The sequence below is a fragment of the Ctenocephalides felis genome, unplaced genomic scaffold (genome assembly GCF_003426905.1).
Source record: "Ctenocephalides felis isolate EL2017-DRISC unplaced genomic scaffold, ASM342690v1 CF-g0.4_SCAFFOLD_00845, whole genome shotgun sequence".
Classification (NCBI taxonomy): domain Eukaryota; kingdom Metazoa; phylum Arthropoda; class Insecta; order Siphonaptera; family Pulicidae; genus Ctenocephalides; species Ctenocephalides felis.
Genome location: NW_020536999.1, coordinates 7,535,051 through 7,549,566, shown reverse-complemented (window position 1 = coordinate 7,549,566; position 14,516 = coordinate 7,535,051). Strand labels below are relative to the sequence as shown.

Sequence of the window (14,516 nt, the reverse complement as noted above, 5' to 3'; positions counted from 1 at the left end):
TTTGAAAATTATAATAATCTAGAACCTTGTTTGAACTGTGACTATTTTCCCTTATCGCAAAAAAATCGAAAATGAAAATTTTTGCATTTCTCGACGTTTCAAAGGTTCTGAATATTTTGGCATACCTTAGAAAAAATGGATGTATGTGTGTGTGTGTGTGTGTTTGCGTGTGTGTATGTATGTGCGATACAAATTTTCGTCGACGCTTTCGGGAACACCGATCAACCGATTTGAATAATTCAAAAAACATTCGATTCGTATTGATAAGGAGACGTGCTGATTAGTTTTTGGCGAGTCAGGTCTAGCCGTTCCGAAGATACGGGGCAAAAAGTGCCAAAACGGTAAACTCAGTTTTTAAGAGAACGGAGCATCCGATTTTAATAATTCAAAAAACATTTTACTTGTATTGACAAGGTGAAGAACTGATCAAATTTTCATAAAGGCAGGTCTAGCGGTTTCGGAGATCTAATAAAAAAAGTAAAAAAATGCCATTTGGCGTTCAAAAATGATCATTAGACATATGCACATCAAATTATCAGATATTTCATAGAGATTTAACAATAAGTATACATTTGGTTTACATTCCTATGGGTTCCGTACCAATGTTTACGCGTTAGACGGCGACGCGGCGCTTACGCGGTTGATATTTCATCTTTATGCAGTTAAAGCAGTACGATTGCTTTGAAAAAAAGTTTAGATCTTTCAAAATATGTCAAAATAAAGAAAACATTTTTTCAAAAAAAAAAAAAAATAAAAAATAAAAAAAAATAAAAAAATTTTTTTTCAAAAAAATAATTTTTGACCAATTTATAGTTTCTCAAAAATCTTATTTTTTCAAGTAATTTTTTTCAAAAATGTTAATCGTTTTTAAAAAAAAATAAAATTTTTGGTACGGGAAGTTCCAGCAATTTGCCTTAAGGCACGATGCCTTGATTGCCTTAAGACAGAATTCTACTTACAGCTAGTTGTAGTTTTTTTTTTCATTAACCACGGTCCAAAATAATGGCACGATTGCACAAAGTTCTCTAGAATTAAGACTATTTGTTTAAGAACCATGAATTTAAATTGTTTAAAATACGTTGACTTTGAAATACAATTTTTGTCAAAATGAACTAAGGGCCTTGGCAAGTCCCATTGGTTATTTAAACTAAAAACCTAAAAACAACACGATTTTCTCTCATCATTTTATATTAAAGATATATTACATGTTGCTTAAAATTAAGAAAAGAGTTTTGCCATTTAGAGAATTTGTTGTTTTGTTATAAATTCCTCGAATGCTTTTGGTTTTCTTCCTGGTTGATCGAAAACAATAAATTTTTGTAATTAAATTGTTATAAGATTTGCTGATCGATATTTCTTTCTGCGCTTTAGATTGACGGTATATTCACACGTAGAATAATCAATATATATATATATATATATATATATATATATATATATATATATATACATTAATCATAAATGTTCAATTATTGCTTTATTTATTAATGCATCAGCATTACCAAAAAAACATAAATCATATCCTAATAATGCTGTATGTATAAAAATCAATCCTGCCGATTAATATTTTTATAAGTATAATATTAGGTAAGCCCAAAAACTAGTGGTGTATGGGCATCGTGCCCTTAAGGCAAATTGCTGGACTTCCCGTACAGTAACGAAATGTTCGAGGATATTGAATATTTTCAAATAATTATTATAAATACGGTAACATTGTCTAATATTTATAAGAATTATATAAACTGAATTGCAAAGTTGAAATTATTTATTTAAAGTATATAAGTGAGCTTTAGAACTTTAGCCAGAATTGAAATTAAAATCTGAATATTTTCAATGAACAAAAAAAATTTAAAACAAAAATCTTTTTCCAAAAGTAATTATTATTGTCAAAACAAGCAGAAAGTTTTTGAATCATTAAAATCGGATGCTTAGTTCTCTCAAAAACTGCAATTTTTGCACATTTTAGCTCTGTATCTCCGTAACGGCTGGACCTGCCTTTGCCAAAAACTAATCACCACATCTCCCCATCATTACAAATTGAATGTTTTTTTTAATCATTCAAGTGAGATACTCTGTTCTCTCAAAAATTCGATTCTATTTTACTATTTGTGCCTTAAGGCAAATTGCTGGAACTTCCCGTACCGTAATTAAACATTTGAGAAATTAAAATTATTCAATAATTAATAACAATTGTTTTCAATATTTTAAATAGAATATTTATTATAAATGCATACTGTAAATAAGTGGTTATTAAATTGGGCGGGCGATGTTTACAAGAAATTGTGTTTTTTTTTTATTTTGGAAGTTCTGCAATTTAAATAAAAGAATATATTTTTGGTTATTTTTAAAAATTTCAAGATTTTGTTAATTTTAAATGTTTTAAAAAAATTTTAGAGTTTTTGAAGAATAATCGTTTTTTTTTTCATTTTTTGCGAATTTAGAAACCTTTTAAAAATATTCGATTATAGGAAAATTTTAATGTTTTTGAAATTTCGAATTATTTTATATTTCTTGAAATTATTCTAAATTTTAAATTCTTTTGAGAATTATGAAATTTTTGAAAATTTGTATTTTTTTAAAAAATTTTGAAAAATGTATACACATTACTAAAATCTTTATAAATTCTGGATAAATTAGATGTGCCTATGTTCATAATTATTTTTGACCACCACAATGACATTTTTCCCCTTATTTATTGGATCTTCGAAACGGGCTGGACCTGCCATTGCCAAAAACTAATCAGCACATCCTCCTTATCAATAGGAATCGAATGTTTTTTTAATTATTCAAATATATATATATATATAATTATATATTATATATATCTCTAAAGATAAAAATAAGTCGGGTTTTCCTCCTGACGAAATAACTCCAGAACGCACGAACCGATTTCGACAATTTTTAATTCATTGGAAGGTCTTGGGCTCCGCAAGGTTTATAGCTAAGAAAATTAGTGGTGCATGGCATCTAGCCCTAATGCAAATTGCTGGAACTTCAGCACAGTAATTAAAATTCGAGTAATAAAAATAATCAATAACTGTTTTAAAATCGTTTCAAAATAGATTATCTTCTATATATATAAAAATAAGTCGGGGTTTTCCTTCCTGACGAAATAACTCCAACGCACGAACCGATTTCGACAGTTTTGCATTCGTTGGAAGGTCTCGGGCTCCGCAAGGTTTTAGCATGGCATCGTGCCCTAATGCAATTGCTGGAACTTCATGCACAGTATTAAAAATTCGAGTAATAAAAATATCAATACTGTTTAAATAATTTCAAATAGATTATCTTCTATATATATAAAAATAAGTCGGGTTTTCCTTCCTGACAAAATAACTCCAGAACGCACGAACCGATTTTTCGACAATTTTGCATTCATCCGCAAGGTTCATAGCTAAGAAAATTAGAGGTGCATGGCATCGTGCCCTAATGCAAATTGCTGGAACTTCACGCACCGTAATAAAAAATTCGAGTATTAAAAATAATCAATAATTGTTTTAAATAATTGCTATTTTAAATAAAAATAAGCCGGTTTTCTTTCCTGATCAATTTTTCCTTTCAAATATAAAACAAACAAAAAAATTTCTTCATCTTTCTCACGAAACCATCTGGTGGCGAAACGGAGTTTGTCGGGTTTGCTAGTATATATATATAAAATATAAATATATATCCATTATGCATTATCGTATTATTCAAATAATTAAACAATTTGTATGATACGTTTGCATTCTCCATTATCTCACAAATGACGAATTGTGAGATGTGACTCAAATGTTTTGAATGATTTCGAACTCAAATTATTATTTGCATATTGATAATAATCGAATTTGATATTTGCCTGAATATACAAACAAATAAAGAATGACAACAAATAACATTTAACAGTGATAATGTTCTGCCTATTGGCAAGTCACAACGTAAGTAGAGATAAAGTTTCGAGATAAATGATTTTTGTTAATGATAAAAGACTTTGACCTTTGGCTATAACAGTTGAGGTTCTATTTAAGCTTCAGACAACCTTATATCAAGCAGTAGTGATATCAGTTGAAAATATAAATCTTATTTGACCAATTGCGAAATGATATATACACAGTTTAGTTAAATTCAAATGTTAAAAATTATAATTAACTTCATAATTAAAAATTATTAAGCGTGAGTTATAGTAACCGCAAAAAATCAAAAATGAAATTTTTACATGTCTTTACGTTTCAGAGGTTTCTGAACATTTTGTGTGTGTGCGTGTGTGTGTGTGCGGATACAAATTTTCGTCGACGATTTCGGGAACACGGTTCAACCGATTAGAATGTTTCAAAAAACGATTTGATTTCTTTTGATAAGGAAACGTGCTGATTAGTTGTTGCTAAAGGCAGGTCCAACCGTTTTGAAGATACGGGGCAAAAAGTGCCAAAAACGGCAACTCAGTTTTTAAGAGAGGGGAGCTTCCGATTTCATATAATTCATATAACATTGTACTTGTATTGACAAGATGAAGAACTGAATAAATTTTTGGGAATGCAGGTCTAGCGATTTTGGAGATCCAATACAAAAAAATTGAAAATTGCCATTTAACTGACAAAAATGATTATTTTTCATAAGCACATCAAATTATCTATAATTACTGTGCGATTGCTTTGAAAAAAAGTTCAAAATTTCCAAAATATTCAAAATAAACAAAACATATATAACCGAAAGTTTTTTTTTCTAAAAAAGTCAATTTTTTTTTCAAAAATTTAAAATTTCTCAAAATTCAAAATTTTTCAAAGATTATAAAAAATCAATCTTTTTTGAAAAAAATACTTTTTGGTACGAGAGAAGTTCTAGCAATTTGTCTTAAGGCACAACTATTTTTTCATTTTTTGATCAATTTTTTTATTCTATTTTTTTCATAATTTGTAACTAAAGAACACATTCAGCCCTAAATTTTAACTTGTTAGGTCCGTACTAGGTAAAAGATTCAGATAAGATTCTTTTAAATTGCTACTAGATTCTTATAAGATTTATGACAGATTTTCTGACCGAATTTTTAGATTTATTAAAATATTAGTAGTATCCTTATTAGGTTTTAACTGAATCTTTACAAGGTTTTAATAACTTCCAGTAGGAAAAATGAAAATTTCGCATATCTTCACGTTTCAGAGGTTTCTGAATATTTTGGCATAACTCAAAAAAATGGATGCGTGTGTGTTTTGTGTCCGTATTTTTTCGCCCACGTTTTCGGGCGCACGGATCAACCGATTTGAATAATTTAAAAAACATTCGATTCCTATTGATAGGGAGATGTGTTGATTAGTTTTTGGCAAAGGCAGGTCCAGCCGTTACGGAGATATGGAGCAAAGAGTGCAGAAAATAGAAATAGAGTTTTTGAGAGAACTCTATCTTATATTTTTAAAAATTATATAAAATAGCGCATATGAAATATATATTGAAATTTTTTATGTATCAAGCAAAAGTATAAAAATCTTGATTTGTAATTTTTTTTTCTCTTTATTGAATTACAATCTGTCTTTACAAAAAGTAAGACATTCAGTAATTTCGATGATATATGAAATATTAAACCTTAGATCTAAAAGATTACCCAGTAGTAAGCCTTTTCAATTTTGATATATTGAATTTAAATATTGTGATTATATAGAGTAAATTGTAAACTGAGTAAATTTAAAATGATTTATTGGAATTGGATTATATAAGTTAAAATTAACTTGTTTCGATCTAATAATTATGGGCATCAGCTCTTATTGATATATAGAGTAAACTATCAAAAACACAAACACATTCAGAAAATTACAAAAGCCGCCTTGAGGATCATCCAAACCCACTTCCCAGAGATAATACTACCAGGACAATATTAGAAAAGAAATTCATATTACATTATATGTTAATTTATGAAATCTTTGATAATAATCAGAAAATTTTGTTTTTCTAAAGTCATTTTTAACTTCCCGTAGGGTAGTTATGGTAATGGGCCGAAAATCGAAAATGAAAATTTTTGCATTTCTCGACGTTTTGAAGGTTTCTGAACATTTTACTGGCATACCTCAGAAACTAAATGGATGTGTGTGTGTCCACGTTTTCGGGCGCTCGGATCAACCTATTTGAATGGTTCAAAAAACGTTCGTTTCCTATTGATTGGGGATGTGCTGATTAGTTTTTGGCAAAGGCAGGTCCAGCCGTTACGGAGATATAGAGCAAAGAGTGCAGAAAATACAAATCGAGTTTTTGAGAGAACGGAGCATCCGACTTGAATGATCTAAAAAACATTCAATTGGTAATGATTGGGAGAAGTGGTGATTAGTTTTTGGCAAAGACAGGTTCAGTCGTTTCGGAAATACGGAACAAAATGTACAAAAATGGCAATTTTTAAGAGAACTAAGCATCCGATTTGAATGATTTAAAAAACTTTCTGCTTGTGCTGACGAAACGATTGAGATAATAATTTTTTTTCAATTTGCAAAAGTTTTTGAATATTGCAAAAAATAATTCGGGTTTTAATTCTGATTCTAGCTAAAGTTCTAAAGCTAACTAATATACTTCAGATAAATAATTTTAATTCTTATAAATATTAGATGTCGTTCATTTTGAATCTGATTGATTAAGTTTTGTTTATTTACTTTTCTGTAAACATATATAAGTTACAGTATTTATAATAATCTATTTGAGAACATCTAAAATTCCTCGAATATTGCATTACTGTATGGGAAGTTCCAGCAATTTGCCTGAAGACACGATGTCATACAACACTAATTTTAGACGTTGTTTTGAAGTCCTTGAAATTTAAAGACAATTTTTGATACCGAATGCGAAAATATTTTAAAATAGCGTGCAATTTATTAATAAAATATAAAAATCGAGATAATTCATTGTAATTTGCAACATATACGTAATATATCGATATACATGTCAATTTGCGATAGTTAATAACACAGGAAATTGTTATTAAAGTACATATTCATAGATTTATTTTATGTAATACAAAAATATGGTGATAGCATGTTGAGAGTTCAGTTTAGTAGAGAAAGTATTTTGCATGGGAATATAATAATGATGGTAAATATAATAATATAAATTGAGTACTATGATATTAGTTTACATAATTAGGTTCCCGAAGGAGAAGTTTATGTTTTCATAAAAAAATCCGATTCGCTAATTTTATGTTTTCTCCACGTTTCAAGACATTCTGAATTGAATGAGACCAAATTTGAAAAAAGTATGTGTGAACAGATTTTTTACTGTAAATCGACGTTTTTTCAAAAACGGCTGGACCGATTTCAAAAATTTAAAAGCCATTCTATGTATCTCGATGAGGACTATCGTTTGTCAGTTTTGTGTGACGATCTGCCAAGCCGTTTCTTTGGAATTTGGTGAAAAGTGTTAAACTTTTCGTCCACAATTTAAGCTCATACTACCAAATCGATTTAAAAAAATCAAAAACTGTTCGAAAGATATTAGTTGGGAATGATACTGATTAGTTTTAGTTGAAAATCAAATTTAGATGATAAATTGCAAATTATTCTATCAAAAATATAGAAATTCCGACGTTAGATGTTATAAAAACAGCTTTTTTTTTCTTGAAACTATATAATTTCTGATTTTATATTTTGCCGCCAAAATGTAATTGAATGCTGTCCAATCAGATCACTCGTTTCGTTTATAAAAGGAAAATGGAGTAGAAATGTCAAAGTGGTTTATGGAATTGTTAAAGTTAAATTGGAAAATAAAATAATTGTAAAAAGGTCAGTATGAACGAATTAGTAAATTTATTATACGTTCATAACACATATATTTTAAATATAAATTCTTTACTTTCAAGAACTCATCGACAGTTAGTTTATTATAACCTACAAACTTCTAAAATGTCTGAAGAAACAAATTCAAACAAAACAATTAAAACCGAACCGATTGATGATTATCCTCAAGTGAAACAGGAATTTGATGATTATGAAAATACGTCAGATTTGTGTACGTATAATGATGATATATGTCTACAGCAATTTCTAAAATCTGAAGTTACAATTGACGAGGAAATAAAACAAGAGACGATTGATGACCAAGATGCTTTGGATAATACAAACGAAAGAGTTTTAGATGAAAAACCTTACATATGTAACGAAGAGATCAGTAATTCAAGTACTTTAGTGGATAGCACGAACAAATCAATTAAAAAAGTTTCAAGAAAGTGCAAGACAACCAATAATTTGAAAAGCTTTAGATGTGAATTTTGTAATAAAACATTAACAACAAAATTTAGCTTAAACCAACATGAAAGGATCCATACTGGAGAACGTCCTTATGAGTGCAAAATATGCAATCAAAGATTTTTACAGATAAGTCATTTGAGAGATCATTCAGTAGTACATACTGGAGAACGCGCTTATAATTGTAAAATATGCAATAAAACATTCTCAAACGCAGGTAATTTGAAAACACATTTTTTGGTGCATACTGAAGAACGCGCTTTTAATTGTGAAATATGCAATAAAAAATTCAAAACAAAGCCAAACCTAAAACAACACAAAATAACCCATACCGGAGAACGACCTTATGAATGTGAAATATGCAATAGAGCATTCTCAAGAAAATATTCATTAACACAACATAAAAGAGTACATGCTGTAGAAGGAAACAGTCAACAAAACTTTTGAATTAGTCTTGTAATTGTTTAAGCTTATAATTCTTTTCAAGTACTCAATTTATACTGATATATAATAATAATTGCAATTTATGTATTATATATTTCTGTTTGTTACTCATAATCAATGAATTGTATGTAATTGTTTAATAATGTAAATATAAATGTTTAATTGATTATAAATTTAATATTGTATTTATTTTGTATTTACTACAGTCAAATAAATATTTTTCAAGTTTTTAGAGACTGAAATATTGTTGTCACATTGAAGGACTGATTCAGCTGCATAACAAAAAAATGTTATGGCAAGGCCATGTTATGCTTTAACTTGCATACATTATGCTACTGAATCATACTAAATACTGTCAACATTCAATTCATTTGTTGTGCATTCAGGCGTTTTTCACACAAACTGCAATGTCACTCGTATGTTATGAAGCTGGGTCAAAAACACCCTGTTATCTAACATCGGTTTTTTGACATTTGTGCGGTTTTTAACTTCCCGTCTGGTAGTTATAGTAATGGGCCGAAAATCGAAAATGAAAATTTTTGCATTACTCGACGTTTTGAAGGTTTTTGAACATTTTACTGGCATACCTCGGAAAAAATGGATGTGAGTGTGTGTGTGAGTGTGCGTGTGTGCGTGTGGTTTTAAATCGAATGGTTTAAAAACATTCGATTCCTATTAATAGGAAGATTTGCTGATTAGTTTTTGGCAAAGGCAGGTCCAGCCGTTACGGAGATATGGAGCAAAGAGTGCAGAAAATAGAAATCGAGTTTTTGAGAGAACGGAGCATCCGATTTGTATGATCCAAAAAACATTCAGTTCGTAATGACGGGGTTATTAGTTTTTGGCAAAGGTAGGCCCGGCGGTTTCGGAGATACAGAGCTAAATGTGCAAAAAATTGCAGTTTTTGAGTGAACTAAGCGTCCGATTTAAATGATTCAAAGAACTTTCTGCTTGTTTCAACAAAATAATTGCTTTTGGAAAAAAAATTGTTTCTAATTTTTTTTTTCAAAAAATATTTTTGTAATTTTGGATTAAAAATTCAAAAAATCACCCATGCTAAGCACAGTCTAAGCGCCACTCTGGTACAAATGTTTACCCGAGTGCGTTTAGACTGTTTATGTACTGGAGCACTTTTTCAATTTTGTGAAAAAAACTATTGAAAAATGTGAAAATGCCGCCAAGCTAAGCACAGAATAAGTGAAAATGTCGCACAAAATTACTTGCAAATGCGTTTAGACTGTGACTATGCGAGAGCACTTTTTCAATTTTGTGTAAATTAGGCAACTATTTTTTTTTTTAAATTGGATTCAAAATGAAATGACGATTGTTAATGTTCTGGATATAAATTGATTTATGATTTATGATTTACATTTGATTTGCTCAGATATAACAAGATAGCAAAAATAATAAATAATAAAAGTTACAGTATTTGTAATAATATATTTGAAAACGTTTAAAATTTATCGAATATTTTATTACGGTACGGGAAGTTCCAGCAATTTGCCTTAAGGCACGATGCCATACACCACGAGTTGACATTTGTTTTTGTGTTATGTTTTCTATTTCTAGTTCAAACCCACAAACCATTCAGAATTGTTATAATTTATTTTTGTTAATCAAGACTTTAATGTCTTATTTAAAAAATTGTTAGATATAGTTAAATTGAATATAAAACCAAACAAACGATTCAGAATGATTTCAAACGTCGAAAAACATAAAATTAGCAAGTTCATATTCAAATTAATAAATTTAAAATACAAAACCGTTTAAAATAGAACCACTAGTGCCACACATCGGCGAACTGTGGCAACAACACTTTTGACATTTATAAATTCCTACAATTATTTTCGAATGACATAAAAAGGATTAAACAGCCTCGAAATGTCGCTGTTTGTAATTCAGCACACTGTAAAAGCCTCCAGTAAGTAATAAATAACATAAATCTATAATTAAAATTATTTAAGTCTCATATTTAAAATCCATATGTACTCTGACTACTTAACCATATAGGTTATGTAATGAGTAACATATAACAAATTATCTTCTAAGTCCTTTTTTAATTTTTTAGGAAATCAGACAGGATGGATCGGAATTGCTTGTCTGCAGCAGGCCTCTTACAGTACAAAGCCCCAGAAAACCAATCTGGCTGCTATGAAAAGAGGTACTGGTGGTCGGTCCAGTTTTAATGGTGTCGTTGCTACAGTTTTTGGGGCTACAGGCTTTACGGGACGATATGTGTGCAATAAACTGGGGAAAATTGGCACCCAGGTATAAAGGATTGATTTAAAAGGTGTTAGATTGTAAGAGGTCTTTTTTTTTAAACATGAAACATACGGTTTTAAATTTAAATTATACTTTTCGATTAGAAATGAAATGCAAAGGGATTTTATTTTGAAGAAAAGTTTATTTGGACAACACAAAATTCACAATGTAGTTGTACAATATAGTAGAGATATACAAGTGGCTTTTTAATGCTTATAATATTTAAAATTTCAATATCCAAGTGTATAAATCAGTTTTTACTAGATTTTAGTATATCCCATCTAGTTTTTGCTAATGTCACCAAATTTTATTGTCCGAAACGAAAATTAAAAGTTATTCCAAGAAAAGTAAAAAAATGTCCTAAATCAATATTGTGCAAATTATCAAAATACCAAAGTCTGCATTTCAACTGCGAATTATTCAAAATTTCAATATAAAAGTGTATATAACAGTGTTTACTAGATTTTAGTAAATTTTATCTAATATTAAGTAATCCCACCGAATTAAAATGTCTGGGAAGAAAATTAAAAGTTATTTGAAGAAAAGTAAAAAATGTCCCAAATCAATATATGGCAAATTATCAAAATACTGAAAGCCACATTTTAACTGCAAATTACTCAAAATTTCAATATTCAAGTGTGAATTGTTTTTACTAGATTTTAGTAAATCACATCTAGTTTTTACTAATGCCACCAAATTAAAATGTCCGGGAAGAAAATTAAAAGTTATATGAGGAAAAGTAAAAAAATGTTCTAAATCAATATATTGCAAATTATCAAAATACCAAAGTTCGCATTTCAACTGCGAATTTTTCAAAATTTTAATATGCAAGTATATATAACAGTGTTTACTAGATTTTAGTAGATTTTATCTAGTTTTTACAAATGCCACCAAATTAGAATGTTTAGGAAGAAAATTAAAAGTTATCTAAAGAAATGTAAAAAAATGTCTTAAATTTATATATTAATAACCTAACCTCAAAATACTTTCATCATATTTCTTTCATTCTACATTAAATAGAATACACAATTGTTTTTTTACTTATTTTTCCTTAGTTAATTATTCCCTACCGTGGAGATTTCTACCCAGCACAACGCTTGAAATGTGTGGGTGATTTGGGACAAGTATTATTCACACCATACAATTTAAGAGATCGAGAATCAATTGATAAAGCCATCAGGTATTCTAATGTCGTCATCAATTTAGTAGGAAGAGATTGGGAGACTAAGAATTTTAAATTTGATGATGTTCATGTTGAAGGTGCCCGAACTTTAGCAAGGTAAATGATAGTATAATTTTTGCATGCCACTTTATAAAGTGTATTATATTTACTTTTCGAAGTAAAACTTCTTTAGGCGCGACATAGGTTAGCAGTATAATTCGTGAGTTAATAAAAATGTCAGGATTGGAAGAATATTTTATCCCGTCCCCCATAAATAATTGTAGTGCAAATGATCGCAAATAAATAATGAAACTAAGGAAAAATCTGCGCTGCGTAAGAAATGATAGCTTTGGCTATGTATGTTTTGTGTGTGATCGACTTTGACTTCAAAGTGACTTAGAAATATCAAATGATGCTCAAAAACAAATTCTTAATAATGTTTTCTGAATATTGATTCAAATAATCAGGTTGGATGTCGAACTTGTCGAAAGATATTAAATTCGGGTAAAATTCCCACTTTGTGTAAATTTAACCGGTTTGTATTTCCACCTATACCAAATTCTCTACCTAAACTAGATACTGAATCTGAAAGGTTAATTTCACCTAGGTTGTGTTTCATGCAAATTAGACGATTGCGACATGCAAATGGACAATTTGGAATGTTTGGACAAATTATAAATGCGCCTGTTGACATTAATAATATGGTTAATTTATTACCTCGTAATGTTGATGATGATCATTGCATTAACGTTCACATAAAAAAGCAAATGATTCATAGATCAAGCTATGTGCAGGGCTTGGTAAATAAAACAAATATAAAAGTATGGCTTCAATTTGTTAGGCAAGACGGATATTACAGCTGTTCAAGGAATGAGATTATATCGTCAGCAAAAAAGTAAAAAAATACAAACAGTAAATGAATGTATGTTAATTTTAATCACATGAAGTTCTTCAAACACAATTGTTACAGGATGAGTTAATTTGCAAAAACAATATTTGTTTAGGCGTTGTTTAACATAATCCACTGTGTGAATGAATATTATAGAATTTATTAATCAGCAATTACTTTAAAACGATCATGTCATATTTCAAGTACGACTTCGATTACATTATTGTTCACAATCATAAATATATAATTTATAATTTATCATTACATAAATGTGTATAATGATTGACGACACTAATAAATGTGTGCATCACGAGTGTTACCATATTACTAATAAACATTATTCCAAATTTTTATATGATGTATTTATTTTTGCTCAACTTAAATTTGCCATTTTATACAGTAGCAAATAAGTTTTACTTCAATCGCGTGTGATCCTTACGCGCACTCTTTTTTTATTTTAGAGCTTGTCGTGAAGCTGGTGTTGAAAAGTTGATACACGTATCATCCTTAAGTGCAAGTCCTAATCCAGAAGGCCACTGTTTGCCCAAGGGTAGTGGTTTTCTTAGAAGTAAATACTACGGTGAATTAGCTGTAAAGGAAGAGTTTCCTGATGCCATTATTTTCAGGCCTGGTGTTATCTACGGTTCTGAAGACAGATTTTTAAGGTATGTACATTATGGGATTGATTATGCCACATAACAGACAAATGTTATGGCAAGGCCATGTTATTAAGAATTTTCTATACTGAATATTGACAAAGACATGCAGTTGCTGTGCAGTCAGGCATATTTCTCAGAGTGTCACATATAAAACCTAACCTAGAAACCGCACAAATGTAAAACTAGTTGGTTTGGCCAACGAGGCAAGTTACATGAACTTCCCGATATGTGTAAATAATCGACTTAATCAAAAAAAAAGTGTAAATAATATACTTCATCAATCCTACATTAAAAAAAACGATAATAATTTTAGCAAAGTTTGACGAATTTTTAAAATTAAACTACTTGTCGTAAGGCCGTAATATTACAGTAAGTTCTATAAGAACATGATGTATATCGCCAAAAAAAGTTCCATGAAAATCGGCTTAAATTTTGTTTTTCAACAGTTAATTACAAGAAAACGGCTCGGTAGATTTTCACCTAAAATTAATCAGTACCATTCCCAACTAATATCTTTCGAACAGTTTTTGATTTTTTAAAATCGGTTCGGTAGGATGAGTTTAAATGTGGACGAAAAGTTTAACACTTTTTTTCAAATTGCAAAGAAACGGCTTGGCAGATCGTCACACAAAACTGACAAACGATAGTCCTCACCGAAATACATCAAATAGCTTTTAAATTTCTAAAATCGGCTCAGGCGTTTTGGAGAAAGCGTCGATCAAAGGTCTAATTTTGACAAATGCCAAAAAAACGATACCAATTTTTGCAAACTTTGACGAATTTTTAAAGCTGAACCTGTTATCGTAGGGCCATAATATTTTAGTATGATATAGAAGACTATGGTATCTACCGTCAAAAAAATAATCATAAAAATCGTCGAAATTTTTTTTTTTTAAAAACTTTATTAC

General features: G+C 29.4%; 2 protein-coding genes across 2 annotated transcripts in view; both read left to right on the top strand.

The window, feature by feature from the left end:
* The first annotated feature begins 7,668 nt into the window (after positions 1-7,668).
* Positions 7,669-8,639, top strand: LOC113371989 (zinc finger protein 708-like). The gene is made up of 2 exons (XM_026612369.1): positions 7,669-7,730; positions 7,808-8,639. Exon 2 carries the CDS (start codon positions 7,851-7,853, stop codon positions 8,637-8,639), a length of 789 nt encoding a protein of 262 aa, XP_026468154.1. The 5' UTR covers positions 7,669-7,730; positions 7,808-7,850.
* A 1,819-nt stretch (positions 8,640-10,458) lies between these two features.
* LOC113364036 (NADH dehydrogenase [ubiquinone] 1 alpha subcomplex subunit 9, mitochondrial-like) overlaps positions 10,459-14,516 on the top strand; it is a 7,396-nt gene continuing 3,338 nt past the window's right edge. Inside the window, exons 1-4 of the mRNA XM_026606497.1 lie at positions 10,459-10,557; positions 10,705-10,904; positions 11,954-12,177; positions 13,411-13,614. Of these exons, the coding sequence (XP_026462282.1) occupies positions 10,518-10,557; positions 10,705-10,904; positions 11,954-12,177; positions 13,411-13,614 (668 nt within the window). The 5' untranslated portion in view covers positions 10,459-10,517. The remainder of the gene's footprint in view (positions 10,558-10,704; positions 10,905-11,953; positions 12,178-13,410; positions 13,615-14,516) is intronic.